General features: G+C 38.9%; 1 protein-coding gene across 1 annotated transcript in view; it reads left to right on the top strand.

Annotated features, from left to right (window-relative positions):
* Window positions 1-10,974: 10,974 nt before the first annotated feature.
* vstm2a (V-set and transmembrane domain containing 2A) overlaps window positions 10,975-22,331 on the top strand; it is a 37,228-nt gene continuing 25,871 nt past the window's right edge. The window contains exons 1-2 of the mRNA XM_066683480.1: window positions 10,975-11,318; window positions 12,223-12,404. Coding sequence (XP_066539577.1) covers window positions 11,243-11,318; window positions 12,223-12,404 — 258 coding nt within the window. The 5' untranslated portion in view covers window positions 10,975-11,242. The remainder of the gene's footprint in view (window positions 11,319-12,222; window positions 12,405-22,331) is intronic.

The raw sequence follows: 22,331 nt of genomic DNA, 5'->3' as shown, positions 1-22,331 counted from the left end.
AGGGAAAAAAAAAATATATATATATATATATGTTTTTTTTTCCTTCAAGTGCTAAATGATTCTTTGACAATTCTTGAAAACCTTCCATTGTAAGAGACTTTACAGTGAAGATTCCATGATGAAACCACCTATAGCACGTCAATCTTAAAACAGAAACAGTAAGAGAAGGAAGAACTATAAATATATTCTTTGAAAACTGATAAAACAAGGAAATGGTGGCCAACGCTGTGCTTACAAACAGGCTTCACCACCTGCTAAGAACTTAGCTCTTTCTCGAGGGAGAACACTCATGCTCACTCACAATGTCTTTTTACAATAGCCGTTGCTTTTATGGAATCTTTAATAATACCATATCTGTTCCCTATTTAAAGGGAACATTAAGGCATACTTTTTTTGTAAAGGATCACACTCTTTCATCCTGGTGTCTGTGCTACAATATTTAGACAGGGAATTTGTTTGCCATTCATTTTGATCTTGAAAGACAAATAATAAATAAATATATTGTAAAGAGTGGTGCATAATGCATGACAACAAGCAGGAACTGGGGCTGCTACTGTAGAACACAGGCACTCTCAGGCTCTGAATCTGAAGGTTATTATCAGATTCAAAATAAAAGCTCTGGCTTTACAATAGAGCTCTAAGGCTCTTTAAAAACAGCAACATGTGTTATACATCTCCTACACATATAGAAATAGTGTATGCATATGTATGATAATATGTTTGGACTTTTAAATTATTTTTTTTACTTTTGTATAATCCATCAGCCATATAATCATGGCACATTTATAAAGGTTTATAAACGATTTAAAATCTGTTTATTAAATGGTTATTAGGCCATTAATAATTATTGTAACACAGAAAAGGAAAGGAAACAGTGACTTCTCTTGTCTAATACTGAAAGTGGCATAAGAATAAGCTCAGACCTGAGAATGTGAATTTAGTAAGGTGCTAATGTTAAAGTGCACCTCATTATTATCAATGTCTAAAAAGACATTCTATCGGTGACTGATTAAACTTGGTGGTGAAATGGTTAAACACTAACCTACTAACTAACATACTAACAAATGTGTACTGAAGCTGACACATTAACAGGGATTATTCTTCTCCATCAGCCAAAGAGAAAGTTAGTAGTATTGTCAGGAACGCAGAGCGGACTGACTGAGGGTGGACGCATACGCTAAAACACAATAATGGTTTATTAAAGGAAAATAACAAAACAGAGACTTTTAACATAAGGAAAACAGGCTAAACTGGACACTACGAAATACACAAGGCAAACGGGACAGATAGACAACAAAGTGAAACAACGACCTAGGAAATGAAACGGCGACGGGGGAAACTTCTGAGACAGACAGATAATACAACCGACTTGACACAGAAAAAAGGTGAACCAACACGACTGAGACCAAGACAAAACAAAGGTGAAATGTTCGACCAACAGGACATCAGACAAGAGGGCTTAAATGCTTGACACAAACGAGACACACCTGGACAGAAAACGAGGGGACAGGTTAACAAATAACAGACGAGGAGGCGGGACAAAGGCGGGACTAGAATAATAACAAACATAGCCATGTGCTAAAAGAGCACATGACCGGGGAAAACAGACATGACGAGGGCGAGGGCGTGACAAGTATCATCAATCTGTGTGCTATAAAAGATTATTAAATATTTCTAATGTGTTTAAAACCTAATTATTAACCATAAAAGAACAATTTGTAAAACCATGTAAAGACTTCTATAAGTGTGGTTGTATTCTAAAATGGTACCACACTGGTACGAGTGGATCAGTTTTAAACACTGGAGTTTTTTATTTTGGTGATGGACTACTCAGTCCAGCAGTAATACTGAAGGCTTTAAAAAATCCAGCAGTACTGCTGTGTCTGATCCACTCACAACATCACATCACACAACCGTCATGACAGTGTCAATGTGGTGCTGAGAGATATCCACCACCCAAGTCATACCTACTCTGTGAGAGGGTCAAATAAGAGGGTGAATTAAACTATGTACAGCAATACATGGACAATAATCTGTATTTGCAGAACTATAAATGTACAAATAAATTAAAAAATAAATACTCATAGCACTCTTGATAAGCTACAATATATGTCCACATGTTTGCCGACATTCCTTACAATTAGAGAATTCTAAAGTATTGAGATGCACACCTTAGTGACACAGGTGTGTAACTAAACACCCACAGCTCTCAATCTCCACAGAAAAATGCATTATTATTATTTAGTTAAATGGCTTGCAATGAAGCACATGAGCCTATGATCACCATGGCCAGTGCCAAGCATCAGGTTTTTAGAGTCTCTCTCAGTCCCTCGGCATTAATAAGTGGAACAGTTGTGGAATAATGTCCTTCCTTCTCCCTAAATTATTCATATAACATAACATTTCTCATTCATTGGTCTCAGAGGAGGCATGTTGTATCCTTCACCCTCCTGTTTTGGCAGCATCAAGTGACTGGGGGAGGCAAAATTTGGTGGGATTTTCAGTGAATTGTCATCAAGTTTACTTTATGAAATATTTATATTTAATTATATTTCATAAAATATTTAATAGTTTAAAATAGCAACCTGAAATTGTCACAAAAAATATTTTCCTAATTTTAAATAAATAAATAAATAAATAATCCCTCCACCTATCCCCCAATGTTGCCTTTCTTGAAGCTTGGGACAAAAGCTGACACAGTGACACACCCCACTGAGTCAGTGATAATAAACAGCTGGGATTGTTCTGAGAACAGATAATGTTTGTTTGTTTGTTTTTCATATGCTTAATTTATTTAGGCCTTTGTACAAATACAATATTCCTTAATCTAATGTTTATATCTGCAGAGACAGTATTTGAGTCACTCTGGCTCCTGGCACTCAGAGGCTCCACCCAGAAGCTCCTGGACACTGGATCCACTGACGCAATCTGAAATTCACCCACACTTGAATATTTCCAGCCCACTCAGAAATGTTCAGCACACAAAGCCTTTCTCATGCCATATCTAAGTGTAATGCAATAACCCAGGCTAAGGAAGTGCACATAATATTCTAACTTAAATTTTGAACTGATTTGATATATTAAGGGAGCAAAGCTGAGAAGACTAATACAGGGAAGAAAAACTTTCCAAAAGTTCTGTGTCCTCGTATTTATATAAAATTCAAATCTATAAAGACCAAAACTGCTTTAATCAAATTTATTTGAAGTTTACTTGCAAGATTTGGAGTGGCTCCTAAAAGTATGAACTCTGAGATTAAATCTTCTTTCATAATATCATCTATGAACAGCTTTTTAAAATTTGTTTTTGATTAGATTTTACTTGGGCTTGTAGTGAAATAAACAAACTACTGGTTTTTAGAGATAAAAAGTTCAAATATTTAGATCTATGAATGTATGTATTCCTCTTGATAAATTTGAAAAAGGGTTTGCTTCAGTTAGGCAGTGTCTTCTGTTACAGGGACCAGCTTGAGACATGAACAACGGGGCTCCAGGCCACTACTGTTCATATTTCTGGTTTTGGTGGGTGATGGCCAGTGTGTTGTAACAATTAAATAACTAATCATTGACTTGCAGACGCCCACTTCTTGCCACAAGCCCACTTTTTATGACTCCAACACACCACAGGAAGATTGTGAAATCCATAGCACTTTCATATGTGGCAGCGTTTTGCCAAATATTTAGTAATGAGTAGAGACAATATTCAGAAGCCATGCAAATCCTCTGTCTGTCATTTTGGGCTGTGCAACAAATGGAGGTGCTTCATGATTCACTTGCCAAGCATAATGAGAATTGCCTGCTCCGCAAATACAGTCCAAATACTCAGCAAATTTGGAAGCTCTTTAACCACCATGTTGGCTTTGGTTGAATACAGATAAGAAGGAATAAGAAGCTGGAACAACGGCAAGGGTGATGTGTTAAGAGATGTGTTAAGAGATTTTAAATGGGATGCGAGGTGTACATGGTAAACTGGGCATTGTTTCTGCGCTTGTATTTTTAGTGCATTTCTAATCATGGTTATTTAGAGGAAGAAAGGACACATTTCTGGGAAAAAGAAAAACTTTGAAGTTTTATAACATGCAATATATATAACAAGAAATGATTTGTAATTCTCCCTGCTTGATACAAGACTTCAGCCACTCATCCTGGTCACTGTTGTCTGTTTATGCTCATCATGCCCCCTTAAGAAACAAAGCTAGACTGCAGACATGCAAGTCACTATATCTCTAAAGCAGCATGTTTGTATTATTTACAGAATGATGGCATTTTCCTTGCTGAAATAACCATGAGCTTCTCAGGAAAAGTCATTGCATTGATAGCTTTCAGAAAACCCAAATTACACCTCCATATCAAATGGATATCTCACAAATGTGCATCACTTATGATGTGGGAACATGCTATGAGATGTTGACTTTCCCAAACACAAGCAGACCTCAGCACGTTTCCATTTTCTCTTAGGGCAACAGAGATCAACTTCAGCCTCAATAACACTTATGCATATAAGTCGTCGTATGGCTTTCTCCTTGCATAACAAGTTTTTCTGGTTGCATTTCCTGATGCAGCGGTAGGCTCTGATAAGTAGAAACACCCGCTTATAGGTTATTTATGCAATTATTATTGAGTGCTCCAATAAGATAATGCTCATTCACTGGTAGTTTCTGGTCCTATCCCCCAGGATAGGATTTTTCCAAATTTCCTCAATCTTTTCACAACACTGTAGCTGGTACAAGGCTTACGTCCTTCACAATCTGAGAAATGTTTTCTGAACTGTGGAAATTCTATCATGATGTTTGGCACAAACCATCGCTGTTGAATGTTTCAAAACATGTTTACTAGAAAATATTTTGTGTTTACCTCATTTCAGAATTATTTACTTTATTTAGCCCCTGTCCCAATAGTTGTTCAAGGCAAGGCACTCTGAATGTGTTTACTTTTACAATATCCAAACAAATCAGTCAGCAAAAATGTTGGACATATTTTATTTGTACTTTTTTACTATTGAAATTATGTTTTAATTGCATTTTACCCAGCCCGTTTTCCAAAAAAAAAATTTTCTGATCATGTTCACCATTGCACTTTAGCATCTTGCCAAATAAATCTAATTAAACATTAAACATTTAAAAAGAAGAATAATTGCTTATATTTTGTTTACCCCTAAAACATCAGCTCACAGGGCATTTAAAGGCCATTGTGATGAACATTTTTTTCCCTTCTACAGTGAAGAATGATTAAATGTACATCTCTTTTGTTCCTCTTGGTCAGTGGACGCTGGACATTAAATAGAACCCAGTGGGTTGTAATTAAATTTATATTAGGTTTATAAGGTATGATGTATTAAATAAGTCTCCCCAGGCTCATTTCCCTCATTTGCCTAATGCATATGTTATTAGCAGCGTTCGCATATTTGAAAAATCTATATTCATTGGCCAACAAGAAAGAGGCTATATGAAATGGCACTGAAAATGTGATAACTATATTTGGTCTCAGGCAAATAAAATATCTAAAAAATTAGATTCCAGGTGGTTCATAAAAGTGCACTGGGTATTGTAGTTGTCTGGGAGCCCAGTTTTTGGTGATCTAGAGATTCTGCCCAGTAAGATGGTGTCACTCCATCAAACAGGGTCAGTATTCAAAAGTAATAGTTAATTGAAATGGCCAGTAGTGAGCACACATCTCTCTCTGAAATGTGTCAGGCTACGCTACTTCTGGTTCCTCAGTTTTTAGTGTGGTTCTGTCTGTTGCATTTTGCCACTATCCTCTCAACATAATCTAGATATCCTCATTTTATATTGTGACAGAAAACAGTAAAACAGATCAAGCGAATACAATCTTAACTGCTGCCTATGGAGCCCCTAAGGTGACATGGTGGGCTTATTTAGCAAGTTGTGGCCACTATATAGTATTTTAAGGCCACTGAATAATATATTAAGGCCACAAAATAATATACTGAGGGCACAAGATAGTATTTTGAGGCCACAAAATAATATACTGAGGCCACAAAATAGTATTGTGACACCACGAAACAATATTTTGAGGCCACAACATAGTATTTTGAGGCCACAAAACAGTATTTTAAAGCTTGGACCAAGGGACCTGCATTTGCAACGCACACAAGTTTAATTGGTACAACCACACATCTAACCTTTCAGATTAAGTCTAACACCGAATTGCAGTTGGTTAACGTTAATACACATTGCCTTGAGGTTCATGGACGACATGGAAAAGCAGTGCGAATTAGAGAACTTCTTCCAGGAGAGATATATGTAGGAGAATCAAATAGCAAAATTGGTGGAAGACAATGTAGGTTTGTATAAGTTTTGTCAGGCAGTCATTTCATGGCCTCAATTTTGTGGCCTCAATATATTATTTTGTGGCCTCAAAATACTATTTTGTGGCCTCAATATATTATTTCAGGGCCTCAAAATACTATCTTGTGGCCTCAGTATATTATTTTCTGGCCTCAATATATTATTTTGTGGCCTCAAAATACTATTTTGTGGCCACTATATACTATTTTGTGGCTTCAAAATGCTTTATAGTGGCCACGACTTGCTAAATAAACCCACCATGTCACCTTAGGGGCTCCATAGCTGCCCTAAAAATGGGCAACCAAAGTTCTGTCCCCTTTAAGGAAACAGTTGTGGTAGCAACAATTATCATGCTCTAAAAGTTCATAGTGGAATCTAGTTATACTAGATTTATTGACATGTGCATTGATTTAAAACAGGGGAAAATCAAAGTTTTTATTGTGGATTACAGTGTTTTTATCATGGACATGTGTTTACTGCTCTTCCTTCCTACTTAGGTAACATCCATTACCTGTGATAAAACCATAACACAGCCTCTGCAGTGTTTCATTTCAGCCTTTTCTAAACCTCAACTCTGAAATTGGTTATTTCAACACTGCTCCCATTTCATTTCCGGACAACTGAAATATTTCATTCAAAAACACATGTATTCATTTCAAGAATACAAGAACTATCAATGTTACATTACAATTTGCAGCTTCTCAGAGCTGTAATACATCTCAAAAGAAGATATTGGAAATTATTTCACAAGGGACGTTCAACATATTTTTTAATTAACGCATTCAGTTGCTCCAAGCTTCTTGCAATATATCCTCATCCACAACATGTACATGCCTCATAAATGTACCACATTCCATTGATTCTATTTTAAGCAGCATTGTGTCTATACACCATTTCTGTAGTTCTACGAGGTTATACTTCCACTGTCCTTACTAATGGCAATATCCCTTTACTGTATCATTTTTATTTAGCATATACTAGCCTGTGTATCTTTTGAACTACAAAGCAGTACACACTCACAGAAAAGCATATTTACAGTGTAAAGCTGAATGTTTGATTTTATCTGTGTAAAAAGCAAGACATCAAGACCAAATGCCATAATGCTACAAGACTAGAGGCTGTAAGGTCTCTGTCCTATGACCCAGCTGTGATGCCCTTTAGCTACGCACTTAACCCCAAGGAGTGTACTCTGTCAACTCATTCCCTTGCCCTCAGGCCTGCATGGAAATGAGAGCTTGATCCTAATGCCTTTCAGCTGGGAAAAGGAGGAAGGTTCTAGGCAATATAGTAAAACATTTGCAATTAGGTTATAATGTTTTATTAGGAAGTGGGTATAATAATAATAATAATAATAAAGGTAAGATCCCAATGTAATAAATCTTCTGTACATTCAAATTCAACAGGAAAGAGATTCTTTACACATGTAAAGAAAAGTAATTGCAACTATCAATCATTAACATGTGCCACTAAAGGACCCAGAACTAAATTATGACTTCGATTAATCTGAACCCAACAAACAGTGTCTGCAATGAAGGTACATTATAGCTATGTTATGCTTCTGTTTGGTTTGGTAGCATTTTACAGATCTGTAATATGAGAGTCATAATATGATAATATAGTGCATTTAAAAATGTAATATAAACTTTCTACATTTACTAAACAAACATTTTGTCATTTTAGGCTTATCACCACAAATACAGTGTATTTCTATGGAAATTGTGGCATTAGTGCTGTAGAACACTACTTCACTTGTTTCCAACTTGACATACAGGTAGTTACAGCATCTCACATCAGCTGATAACATCAAGTCTTACTGATCTGTGCTGTATCAGAGTAGGAAAAAAAACATTATGGATTAATTCTTATAGCATCTTCCTATTTGAACTGGGATTTGGACCTTTGTTTTCTGCGTAGAAGGCAGTGACTTAACCCGACGTCACCAGGACTCACACAATGCAGCAATCAGCTCATTATTCAGAAGAGCTCTGATGTTAATACCTAGTGTGAGGACGTGTAGCAAGCTGAAGAATGAGTTTGCATTTTACAGAACTAGCATGGTTTCATTTCACTGCAATATTATTTTTATATACTAACATAATTATTATTTAGCAATATCTAAATGAATTACATTTAATGTATGCATAAATACAACTTGTTTCCAAAATGATATATGTACTTAATAACCAGTTATTCCCAATCGATCTGGACAATGCTATTGTCTATTCCCCTCACTTGCCACTAGAGAAGCATATACAGCATATGATGCTTAGTGGGGCATGATGATTGGTTGGTGGGGCACTGCTCCACCAGCATTGTCTCTGACACCATTGCAGCATGCTGATAAAAATGAACTGTCTTTTGCATCAAAAACTGACATCCCCTATTTAATCAACTTTGTCTCATTTCTTTCTGTTATCTTCTAAAGTCAGACCACAGCACAATACCACATTAGTTGTGTATTATTTAGACATTGAGTTCAGTAGGAAAAAGTCACTCTACAAATAGGTTTAAAAAAATAAATAAATAAAAATGCAGTTGTAACTATCACTCATTATAAAATCATTCACATAATACTACTGCAATCATCTGCTGCCCTCTGATCGCCCCAAGATCTAGTCACAGCGAAATGTTGTTGAAAAGCAATCTAAAGCTCAGCATGCCAACACAATGGGTCACAGTATGAGGGGATACAGCAGTAAAAATCATGCAAACACAGATGATGCATCTTACTCTGTCCATAGTGGTAGAAATAGAGAGGCTGAGCATAAAGTATATCATCATCATCATCATCATCACCATCAAAGCCATGCTATATTTATGTCAATATAAATTAAATATATACTGGAGCAAAACTGTGTGTAAAGTTGTAGTCAGAAATAGTATAGGTCCTAGTTTGGAAAAATAAAGAAAAATAATAGGGCTCTAAATGCTAAAACAGTTTGAATAAAGATAATACAAGTGTACACTACTTTCATAAAAACTAATCCTGTTGCCACTTCAAATGAGCTAAAACATCCTCTTTAAGATGCACCTATTTTTGATAGACATTCCACAGCACACCCACGCAGTTTATATAATATCAGTAGAAAAGCATTATTCATTAAATTGGACAAAAGAAGGTAATAATTGCTAGTGATGGAGCTCCATTCAATACATTTGAAATGACCTGGAGATGCAGTTGTGATCTGGAACTAATCATTCAAATCAGTGTGAGACCTAAGAGATGCTACTGTGCCTGAATGCAAACAAATCCTCACCACAATGTTCCATCACCTACTGTTAAGTCTTCCCAGAGGAACAGAAGCAGTGACTTCACTGAAAGAGAACAAACTGACAATTAATACCTTTGATTTCAGAAGAAATATTGTCTCAATCACACAAAAGGAATTGTTTTTTTTATGAATGTCTCAATTCACAGCTGAATCTATGCAACAATAAAAACAGAAATTACATGTGTACTTGAGAAAAAAACAGCCATCTTACGACTATAAAGCACATGCAAAATTGTGTTTAGTGGGGCATGGTGATGTTGGTGGGGCACTGACCCACTAAAATGCCCTACACCCCTGTAGTCGGTGGAGAGGGAAATTAATTGATGTCTTACATTTATAAAAATTAAGAAAGGAAAGGACTTCAGTTTCATTTCCCCTCCTCCTCTGTTGTACGGCTGGAGTGTGCACATACACATGCCACGCTTGTGGCCTTGAAATGTATGTAGAGCGTACATTTCCACACATGCACACACCAATCAGCCATAACAGTAAACCAACTGCTTGTTCCTGCACTCACTGTCCATTTTATCAGCTCTATTCACCATATAGGTGCAATTTGTAATTCTACATTTGAAGACTGATCCATCTGTGGCTCTGGATTCTTCATCCCCACTTCCATTAGAAACCTGGAGTGATTTGGGTGGTGGATCATTTGCAGCACTGCTGTAACGCAGACATTTTGATGGTGCATTAGTATGTGCTGTGCAGGTGAAAGTGGATCAGACACAGCAGTGCTCCTGGAGTTTGTTATCCCCTAACTGCTGGACTTGGAACAGTCCACCAGCCAAAAATATTCAGCCAACACAGTCCTGCTGGTAGCATCCAGTGAACACACATTAAAGGCTAAAGAGTAAATCAAACTGAACAACAGATGAACTACTGTCTTTGTATCTTATCAAATGAACAGTGAACTTGCACAGTACTGGGGGGGGGGGGGGGTTAAATAAATAAAATAAAATAAAATAAAAATATAACTTCAGCAGTCTGATCCACATTGCCAACACCAAGGAGGCAGCTGCTCTGAGGAAGTGCTATAAAACGTTACCTAATTTGTTACAACTGCATTAGTTTGATCAAAAACAAAGTTCCACTAGTTCTGTATAATCACAGCACTGCCTTCATCCTCCATCTTGCAGTGCACAGATAAGTCACCGCTGCAACTGGTGCCCATGCATAAACTAATGAACACTACAAGGGCTTTTCATTTTTCTTTATTTAGTCTAAACTAAAGCAGGTGTGGAAATGCAGTGGTGGTCGAAATGAGTGTTGGTGGAGAGAGCTTGAGGCACTGAATAGGAAGCCACTGACGTAGTTGGGGGAGAGAGAGAGAGAGAGAGAGAGAGAGAACCGAGCTTGTTATTACATCCATCACAGCAGCTCGCAGTCGCAGCCCAGCGTCGAGTCCGAGTCACCGCTCCGCGCGCGCCTGTAGCACCTGCGCGTAAACTTTCACCGGAGTCTGTGTGCGTGAGCGCGCCTCGCACTTACAGCATGCAAGTGCTCCGCGTCTGGCGCTTCCACTCCGACCTCGTGCTCTCGGCTTTGATGTAAACGCGCTGAGCAGGTGCTCTCTTTGTTTCTTGTTCATTTTTGTTTTTGTTTTATTCCCTTCTTGGAAAGACCTCGTTTCTCGGCTAATGCGAGACCCTGGCCGTCTTTGGAAGGATGTGGACCTTACACGACAGTGTTGGATTGGTTTTCTTTTCCTTTTTGTCCATCCAAATCGGATTTTCTCTGCAAGGTAAGCGCTGCGTTCCACACGGAGACTTGTGTCCGAGCTTAGCGGCGCTTCCGCGGTGTTTTTCCACGTCGCTGTCCGGGAAGCTGTAGCCTGACGCTGTGACAGTGCTGTGACTGGGGTGCGCGCTAGTGGTGGACGGAATTGGCTACTTTCCTCCGGCGGTGCATTTACGATAACGAGAAGCTACAACTGTTGATTGGAGAGCCCGAATGTTCGGTTAGATCAGACCCGTGTTGGTTCGTAACGCTGTTCCCTCGTTCCGTGCTCAAAACGTAAGGGAATAGCGTAACTTTGAAGGGGACGAGATGCGCGACCTGAATTTCAAGTGGCGGGCTGCAGAAACGGGGCTTCAACCGACAGCGATAGTCAATCAAACCCGCACTCGACAAAATAAAACCGCTACTGTTCCGGGCGACTATTTCAGCCCTGAACACTCAAATAAGCAAACAGACGAGACGAGAAAGGGCCACCGTGATTCCTCCTCGTCCTCTCCACCAAAAGTAGCCCACTCGCCCCCAAGTCTGAGTTGACATTCCAAGCCATTTTTAGATGTGTGTTGTGTTGAAATGTACTGTTTATCCTAACCGTTAACCAGCTCAAGTTTTATTGTTATTATTTATTTGTAATTTTATTATTAGGTCGTCGAGCAAATGGACACAAACAGCCTAGATAAATCTAATATATAAGTCCAGTGAGCGTGTTTCCACTTAATAAACGCCGCACAGTTGCTTTGTTCGTCATTTTATAGTTTCATATGCTGTTTGTTTACCGTAGATGTAGCAGCTGTCCGAGCGTCTGCTAATAACGACAGTAACTATAGGCTAAATCAACAGCCTGTTCAACTCTAGCGCGCGCTCCTCGTTCCCCATGGCCGAGCATTTAACGCCCACCTTCTCCTCCGCAGGAAAGTTTACGGATCTGCCTTCCAACATCACCGCGCGGGAGGGACAGAACATTGAAATGGCGTGTGCCTTTCAGAGCGGGACGTCTTCTGTTTACTTGGAGATTCAGTGGTGGTTCATACGCGCTCCCGAGGAGCCGAGCGCGAGCGAGGAGGAGGAGGAGGAAGAGGAGGAGGACACGGAGGTAAATCATGCATTTCTTTGAAGAGCTGTGAAAATGTACAAGGCTGGGCTCAAAGTCTGGTTCTGATCACCACTGCCTCCTAGCACGCGGAGTTCAGATTTACAGAGCAGTGCTAAAGCATCGGTTTGTCTATGGACATTATATACATATATACATATATATATATATATATATATAAAATCACCCAATTGTTTAAGCCAAGCTCCATTTTCCTTACTTCCACCTCAACAGTTCTAATGAAGTGCTTGTTACTGTTGCTTTTCCACAGAATATTAGTCCCCTGATGAATCAATAAAGCAGCTGAATTAGGTGCTTGTTCACATATAGAGTTGCGGTAATGGACTGATTGTCTGACTTGATTGAGTGGTGAGGTTGGTGCCCACGTTTCTAAAATGCGAGAGCGCTTCTTTCACAGCTGTGGTGCAAAAAGCTCCTCCACTGTATGAACAAGGTTTGCCTCTTTACTGCTCCGCCGTGTCTCATTGCTTGCTTTTCTTTCTGAGTGGCAGAGCTCGCTAGCCTGCTGCATTCTACATTGATATTACATGCAGTTACATCTGGAGGAGGCACATGTGAGCGCGCACACACAGTCGCACATTATCAAGGCTCAGATGATTTATTTAATCCTCAGTCAAAAGAGACCCGTTTCATGAGACATTTTCTTGTACATTAGGTAGAAGTTCATATGCATACGAAAACTAGAAGGAATATAATTGCAGGGAAAAAAGTACGTAGGGGGTAGAGGAAAAATAGGACTACTAACAAACATGCAAGATGTACAAGGCCACAAGCACCCTCACCCATCAGAAGCTTTCATGTTTTGGAGATGGGAGAAAACTGAGCTCCATACTTGCTTCAAATCTGGTTGAAAAAAAGGAAAAAAAAAAAGAAAAGAAAAGGAGTTTGTGTTCATCTTCCACTGGGAGAAGACAACACTGTGGGCCTGGAAGGATGTGGAGCTGTCAAAAAGCAGTTATTGAGAAAAGGAGATTTGCTCATTCAACAAAGCAGCAGCTGGGGTCCTCCGAACAATACACTGGCTAATGAATGTGTTTGGGATTACTTGGATCACAACCAGCAGAACATGCAACCAACTTCTAAGACTGAACTTTTGGGACATGGAAAGATGACCCTGGAGATTTTATTTATTTATTTAGAGAAAGATGAGAAGTCAAAAGTTAGACAAAGTGAATCAAAAATTTACTCTACATTTTATTGCATTAGTTTGCTGATGATTAAAAAAAATAAAATGTTTAAATATTTCCCGGTTTTCTAAAATCTTCCGTGAATAACTTGTGAGTAATGGCCATTTTGACTGGGAATTAAATAAGGAGCAGTCAATATACACCAATCAACAATAACATTATGACCAACTTGTTTCTATCCATTCAATTAGTTAAAAAATTTGACATTAGCCATCTGTTGTTCTGCATACCTCTTTTTTTTCGTTTATCCCTTTCAGCCTGCTCTTCAATTTTCACGCCCCCCACAGGACCACTACAAACAGGTATTATTTGGGTGGTGGATCATTCCCAGCACTGCAGTGACACTGATGTGGTGGTGATGTGTTAGTGTATGTTGTGCTGGTATGAGTGGATCAGACACAGCAGTGCTGCTAGTCCTCCATCAAGGACTAGAGGATGGCAAACGAAAAAGCGTGCAGCAGAAGATGTCGACCAACGAGAAAGGGGTGTGTAATGTAGTCGGACAGTGAGTGGGCACAGTGCTTTATCTGATCCTGATCCACTTGTACCAACACAGTATACACTGACACCACCACACCACACCTCACCATGTCACCTGCTGTCTGGTGGTTCTGTGCAGGTCCTGAACATTGAAGTACAGGGAGAATTTGGGCAAGCAAAGTATGCCGAGCAACAGATGGGCTCATGGTTCTAACTGTAGATCTATATGGTGCTTGTGTGTAGTCAATGGTGCTGAGAGAACGGACAATGACTGTGGCAATAAGGAGGTGGTGTATATTTGGGTGTCTATGAAGGTCTACCGATGCTCTGACAAATGTCAGCATGATTCAGGTTCCCAGGTTCTCAGAAGATTGTAGACTTGTCTGGGCTTGAGAACTGCTGTGACACGCTCTGCGGCAACTGGACTCATTTTGAAGGACAGGACGCTGGTCTGAGGCATATCTGGAGATGGCATCTTGGGCTCCAAGCACGCTTATTAGTGGTGGCGTTGACTGAATGACAACAAGTTTCTGTCTGACCGTCTGCATCTTTAAGGGCGTTTTTTATTTTTTATATGTATTTTTGTTTTTATTTATTTAATTATTATTATTATTATTATTTTAAAGTAAGCTGCTTCTGACACATTTGTGACAGCAGCGCGGGGAAAGCAAACCCGAGTGATGTAGCGTGTGACATGTTACATGTTTATTAATAAAGGGACTTTGAATCTGTCGTCAGAGTTGTGCCACATCATGTCTGAGACTGAGTCATGGCTTGCATCCTTCCCTCACGAGGCACGGAGGTACTTAACCTTGTCACAATGCTGCATAATCACTTTGAGTGAACGCCGTGGCTTGTTATGACATTCTTTTAAGTCATCAAAGGCCGCTCTTTTTATTAGGGTGGAAAAATGCAGTCAGTGCCACTACAGTTATACTACCACTCACTTCTGATAATCGCTCCGTCAATGGCTGTGCATTTTGGGGGGCATTTGGCAGTTTGTCATCGCTGACATTAAACGCAGACATCTTCCCTTTGATGTGTTTTCCTTCATCCAGCCGGCACAATGAGGAGGCGGCCCACCCTCCCCTCCTTCTTCCCCGGCCCTCTAGAAAAATCTGCTTGGGTTTAATACCACTATTACTGCACTATTGTTGTCACTCATCATGCACATATTGCCAAGCCTTTGATCCACAGCTTCTATCAATTTCGGATGTGGAATGACAATGGCTGCTGTGCGGCATGTGGCGTCTCTCATTGAAACTCATTCTTTTCCAGACTAGCACGCTTCAGATGACAGGCAGCTGGGTCCCTAGTGAACTGTGGGGGGGGGGGGGGGTCTGACAAAAACAAGGATTGAAGAGATATCCTATAAAAAGACACATCCTCGACAAGTCGGCGTAATAAGATGGGTGACTATTGCAAATGGGCTCTGATATGTTACACCGAAAGCACTCACCTCTGAAGGGTACCCATTAAGAAAAGGCGAATATGAATTTCTGCCCTGCATGGTGGGGAAAAGGCGAGGAGGACTGCAGCACCAGCGTCATTGTGTCATAGTATAATGTATAATGGATCTCGTTCACGTGCCTTCCCGATCTCCAAGAATCGATTCATCACATCTGCTCAAATACACATTCTATGTGAAAAATAGGAGCGGAGACACCTCTGACCTCTTAGTGCTGTTAATAACTATACATATTCACATTAGTCTTTCTTACCATGGAGTATCCATCCCTCTTCAGAGTGAGATTCCATTTGCTTCGTCTTTGATCTTTTCCAGCACCATCTTTGGTCAGCTGCACATTCAGTTCCCCCCAAGTCTCTTGAGTTCCACAGAGTGAGGATCACAGTGGTGCTACCATTAGGGAGCAAACACACATAATAGAATGTAAACAATGTATGTAGCAACAGGCAAAAAACAATAAACTTCACCCGACTGGGCTCGGATTCCCTAAAGTCTATTGGTGATAAGTTCATCTTAACTGCTGCAGTGCATATAAGCATGGTAAGCCCCGCCCCTAAGACTATTTATCTATGTTCAAAAAGAAATCTAGTCCGGGAATCTTTTGATAATCTTTCTGCTGTAAAGCTTCTGGGACTCACTTGAAGATGTCCACTGAGGACACTTATCCCAAGAGGCTAAATTTAGTTTGCAGACTCCTGAATAATACACCATCAGGGACATGCTCATATGAGCTTTAATTTAAAGATTTTTTTGGGCTTCCTTTCCTCTTTATTCTTATTAATGGAAGACCATTATAGAGGAGACCTTGTAGAAGTACATTAAAATTGTTTGTCTATATCTGAACATATAGTTTATATTGTGGCTGTCCAAAGCAAAAGCATGTATCTGCATTTTTGTTGATTTTAAGTTGACCTCATTTGAACAAAACAGCTGTCCTTCATATTGTGTAAAAATGTCATGATGACTGAATCAATAGAAATGCTCCAAAATTACTTGGAATAAAATCTATTTGGACTTCCATTGAAAGCCTTTTTCCTCCCTTCTCTTATTAAGGTTACTATCCAATATATATACTTTTTTCTCTGGACAACGAAAATATTTTTTCTATTGACATTTTGTACAATTTTATTCAAAGAATGGCCAAATGTTTAAATAATGACATTACATTTAAGTACGATATATATCTTATATCTCGTGATTCAAATTCACAAAAAGCATCACGTCAAAATTAAGAAAATTAATCATTGTTCTGATCCAAGTCAGCCATTATTTTTAAAATGATACATAAAAAAATAATAAGACCCACAGAGCATGTCATTATTTTGAGATACGGAGCCAAAAACATCCAGAGAAAAATCATCATTCATCATGCCACAGCCAGGGACATGGAGAAAAATAATTCCTTTGCAGAAAAAATAGGCTCCATATCCATTTCAAATCTTCAGCAATAAAAATAAAAAATATAAAGATCCCTGAGTTACTTGCACAGGAAAGTCCCATCAGTGTATCCATGATCTGCATTAACATGCATTACGCCAAAGGTCAGACCACAGAACAGGGAAGAAAAAAAAAAGTGCAGTGAACCAGGCCAATGGTGAATGACACATTAATTTGAACATGCTGTTTGGGCACTGTTCAGACGGCTGGATTATACTGCAGTAACCTCACATATAGATAAGAAGCCATTTTCCCAAAAGCATTGTAGCGCCAAGTGCATCGTCAAACCTGCCTTAAGATTATTTGTTATCAATAGACTGCATTTCTTTTACCAGACCTCCTGCTGGTAGAGATATTAGTGCTAATGCATCTTAGTGTGGAGCTTGCTTACTCAAACGTTTAGCAATTCTAAAGCTTAAAGCTTTTCTTGAAACTGTCGCAAATACATTTCTTTAGAGTGAACAATACTAGAGAAAACCAGGCCAGTTACTGTCTGATTAGATCATGCGGGCCTATTGGATCCGTTTCAGAAAGATGGAAACAGTTCTGGTGCAGTGTTGTTGAGTAGTGTACCTGAAAAAACCTCTGCATAGCAGTACAAGGATAAGCCTAAGGCTTAAGGTCTCAGCTGTGTCAAGCCAATGAGATCCAAGTTCAAACCCCCTCGGTGCCGAACGCGCAAGAAAGCAGGTTCCTTCTCTGAAAGCTTCAAGACAAATGACACCATTCCGCTTGGCATCTACAGAGTTGTGCAGGTGCCCTGTGGGCATGTTCTAACACTTGGTGCCATGTGGTCAGTCATTAAAGAGTTGCACTAGTGGGTTTATGAGATTCTGTTCTGTGGTGCAGTTATGAGAGGGGGATTAGGCCTTCAACCCAGGGACTACAGTGTGTGGAATATGGCCAAATTATATTGTAAAAGCAGCTGGGTGTAAAGAATATGCCCTATTTAATAGTTTTATGCATGTGAAAAGTCAGTGTCATTTGTATTTATGCTTGAGCAAGGAAAATCAGAAAAGGTAAAACAAAAAGTAGAGAGAGAATTTGAGCTTTTCATTGGGTCAAAAGGCCATATAACTGTTCCATAATTATTTAGAAATAAACCCCAATAATATTAACATACATTAAAATTTAAGACGGCATTTGGATTCTCCATAAACCTGCATTCTTGGAAACACAAGGGTTGGTCGTACAACCACAATATGTTGTTAAAATGATCTGCAGTACTGTGTATGTATTGTAAAAATGTGATAGCTTCTGTTTGCCACATAATGCTATATTTTGCTGTCGGCTTTTCCCTTTTGCCTTTGAAAAGAGCAGGGTGCTTCCTCCAGCTATCGAGGATGTGACTTACATAATGGAAAATGATTCAAAATGACATTTTAATATTCTCTATTTACCAAGGTAGTGGCCCCTTGATTTAACCCACAAGACCTTCCCGATCACAAGTAAATACAAAATCCATCTCTGTGGCTTTCTCGCTCAGCCTAGACACTGCCCAATTTTCTAGCCACCTCCCTCCTCCAGACAGCTGAAGACAATAAGGATGGGAAGCTCAATGAAAACGCTTGGCTCTGATAACTGCTCCAATCGACCAGCTCCTCATTAAGAAGACACATTGACAATCAGCGAGACGTTACCCTGATCATTCTGTTACCTGCGGATGGGTATTGGGCCTGGACAGAAATTGTCCTTTAATGCTGATCTAGGGCCAGTTTCCCTCTTCTATAATTGCAATCCACAGCACTGTAATAGAAACCATGCAATAGAAGTCCGTCCAGTCTCTGGGCTTCTGTGGTTTCATTAAGGATATTTATGCCACAGAAATGTTTTTGTACAACAATTAATTTATTCCTTTAGCAAGAAAAGCCATTTTCTACATTTAAATCTCCCATAAACGAGAAACGCACCAATTTATCAGCCAACCGAGGATACGAATGACTCATTTTACATTAATAATCACAACAAAATGGTAACTTTTGATAAAATGTAGGCTTACATTCCACTTAAGGCTTATTATGGAGTAACTACAACCAGTTACTTGGTTTGTACTGTGAAAGTAAGGTTGTAGGTTAAGTAAATGTGAGAAGAAATACACACACATGTATCAAAGCAGCTTCACAGAATTTCTGTAAGACAATGTTTTGACATGACATGTAAAAAATGTAAAGAATGTAAAAATCCCCCAGGTGAACAAGCTACAGGCACGATGTACAATATATCGTGCCCCAACGTCATTGGATTTCAATGTAGAGCTAACGTTGTTTTATGTTATGTATTTACATGAGCATCATGGTGAGGCAAGAAAATGGTGTCACTGTTGTACAGCTCAAGGGATCTGTGGTTGTGGGTTCAAAACCAGGTCAGTGTCTGAGGAGTTTGGAGTGTTCTCTCAGTGTCTGTGTGGGTTTCCTCCGACAGCCCAAGAACACTTAATAGGAGGATTAGCCGTGCAAAAGTGTTCCTCTGTGTGTGTGTGTGGTGCACTGTAATGCCTTGTGCTCAGTGATTCCAGGTATGGACCCACTGCAACCCTGAACAGGATGAAGTGGTTACAGAAGATTAATGAATGGATTAGGGGTTAAATTAATCAAACTAATTAGAAACTTTGTAATTAATTAATTGAAATTAATCAAATTTTTATCACATTTCAATATTTATCATGTAAAATATTGTTTTAAGTTGGTTGTTAATCAACGAACATAAGATTAAATTCAAAATCTTGTTTATTTTCCCACCAGTCTACTACCAGTGAATTGGTCAATTTGTCAGTACTGTTAACATTACTGTCCTGCGCACTAGTCCCAACATGTTTTGCGTGGAGGTGGTAACGAATGGTGGAAGTGCTCCTGTGATAAGCAAACTCCTTCCTGCATTAAGTGCAAATAACAACATTTTTGTTTGGACTTCCATCTGGAAGTTTCTTGTATTTAAATTTCCCATCCACCAGCGTAGTCTCTTCCGTCATCTCCATCATGTTCATCACATTGTGTGTCGTTATAATTTGTATGCCTGGAACTCATGCACTGAGAATCTTTCCATGGTGCAAAGTGCGATTAAAATGCGTTACATTTTTTATTTTGTTATTTTCCCCATAATTAATTAATCGAAATTAACGTGTTAAAGTCCCACCCCTAGAATGGATATGTGAATGAATGTATGGACATTTGAATGCATGTACTGAACCAGAATAAGTGACCATTTTAAAGGCTTAGGAAACATTTGCAGGTATTTTATGTTGATTATTCTAATTTTCTGAAATTATGACTTTCAGGTTTTTATTGGATGTAAGCCATAATCATCACCATTAAAAGAGAAAAACGCTTGAAATAGATCACTCTGTAATGAATCTATATAATATGTGTTTCACATTTGAATAATAATTGAATTATTGAAACTAATTATCTTTTTGATGTTATTCTAATGTATAAAAATGCACCCATAAGTATGTTAAAAACTCTAGAAATGTAGGAGATATATGTCTCATATATGTAGACTGCAGTCTAAATTTGTAATCAGGATTACTTGGATCATGAGCACCTTCTAAACCAACAGTTAGAGGTGTGAAAAATGAAATATCCCCGCAGACTGCTTAGAACAGAAGATGATGTATTTAATTACAGAGGCATGCAACAAGTCCAACTCGCAAACATATCAACTAAATGAGAATAGACAGGGCAGCCATTTGGCATTCGCCTGCATTCATCCTTCATCTTTATATTCTACACACAACTAGCCCAATATTATTTGAACTCTGTGATATTCGTATATATAATATGCGCAGCCCACCAGAGACTTTATGACTACAGGAAAGGAAGGCGTTGGTATTGGCTCAAGTTCAGTTTCCCATTAGATATAAATACTTGGAGTGTTCTTTGTTCCCAGTGGACGTCGGTAATGGAATGGATGTCATGGTCTTTGAAAATGGCTGTTAATAGAATTTGAACTAAGGACTGCTCTTAGAGCGTGATGTGATTTGTGCGCGCACACACAGTTCAGAACAGCACAAAAATATATAAATAATTAAAAAAATAACAACAACAATAATATATGATATAGAAAAGCTATTCACGCTTATTTGGACTGTTTTCTTTTTATGTATATGGTGATATGTTGATTTTTTTTTCCCCATTTCCTTATTATAGGTTTTCTGAAATATAAAATGGAGTATGTGTCTGTGGTAAACAGTAATAAAGCAACACAGCACAGCTCACCTGTTAGATATACAATGTCTAGTAATATGTGAAACTATAACAGCACTTGAATGTTACATCTAATGCTAAAGAACAAAACTGAAAAATGGATGACTACTCATTGTATGCCATAGTTATTGTTTACAAATTAGGATCACAGTTTGTTCTTTATACACTGATTAGCCATAGCATTAAAATCACCTTTGTTTCTACACTCATTGTCCAGCTTTACATTTAATACTGTTGCACTTTCCGTTTCTATGAGTACAGACTGTAGCACAGCTGCTGCTTTGCATGTTTCCATAGACCTTTGCCCTCAGTTCTTCAATGATCACAACCCCGACTCCAGCAGATTTGTAGCATCTGAAACACCACACCAGTGTCACTGCAGCACTAAGAATGATCCACCCCCAAATATTAACTGCTCTATGGTGGTGGTGGCCACTGAACAACAGGGTGTAAGGGAGTTAAAGTATGCAGAGCAACACAGACTACAGTGGCATTGTAACTGCCAAGTGTACCTATATGGTGTAGAACTAAACAAAAGGGTTATTTAAGAGTTATTGCTTATCAAGGTATGTCCATATGCATCCAGACACTGCTTCTAACTAGATCAGACACTTGCACATGAATCTTGTATCATTTCCATAAAAGCACTGCTAACAAAATGGAATCCTCTGTAAATACTGTGTATTATTGGGTACTCTTCAAATACAAACATTCATCCACCTCTCTGAATAAGTGTATTCATGTACTTCACCATGCATCCATTACTGACAGGTGCTCAGCTTGTATTATCTCTATAGAAACACACTGTAAATAGAATGAGACCCACTGGAGCAGACATACACGAGTCTAGGATCACCTAGTGTGAGCAAGAGAGGAAAAAGCCCCCTGGCGTATGGCTGTGCAACAGTGGAACTGTGTTCTCTAGGGTGATGGAGCAACAATCCAGAACATTTGGAATGAGTTGGTGTGATCAATAACAAATCATCGAAAATCAGGTCCTGACCTCTGTAATGCTTGAGGCTGAATGCAATCAAATCACCACAAAACTACCATCCACCATCTACTTCAAAGCCTTCACAAAAGATTAGAGGCTGTTGCCACACCAAAGCAAGGGAATCTCCTCATAATCACAATT

The sequence above is a fragment of the Hoplias malabaricus genome, chromosome 10, assembly GCF_029633855.1.
Source record: "Hoplias malabaricus isolate fHopMal1 chromosome 10, fHopMal1.hap1, whole genome shotgun sequence".
Lineage (NCBI taxonomy): Eukaryota > Metazoa > Chordata > Actinopteri > Characiformes > Erythrinidae > Hoplias > Hoplias malabaricus.
The sequence above is the reverse complement of the archived record's forward strand: the minus strand, read 5'-3'. Positions and strand labels throughout refer to the sequence as shown.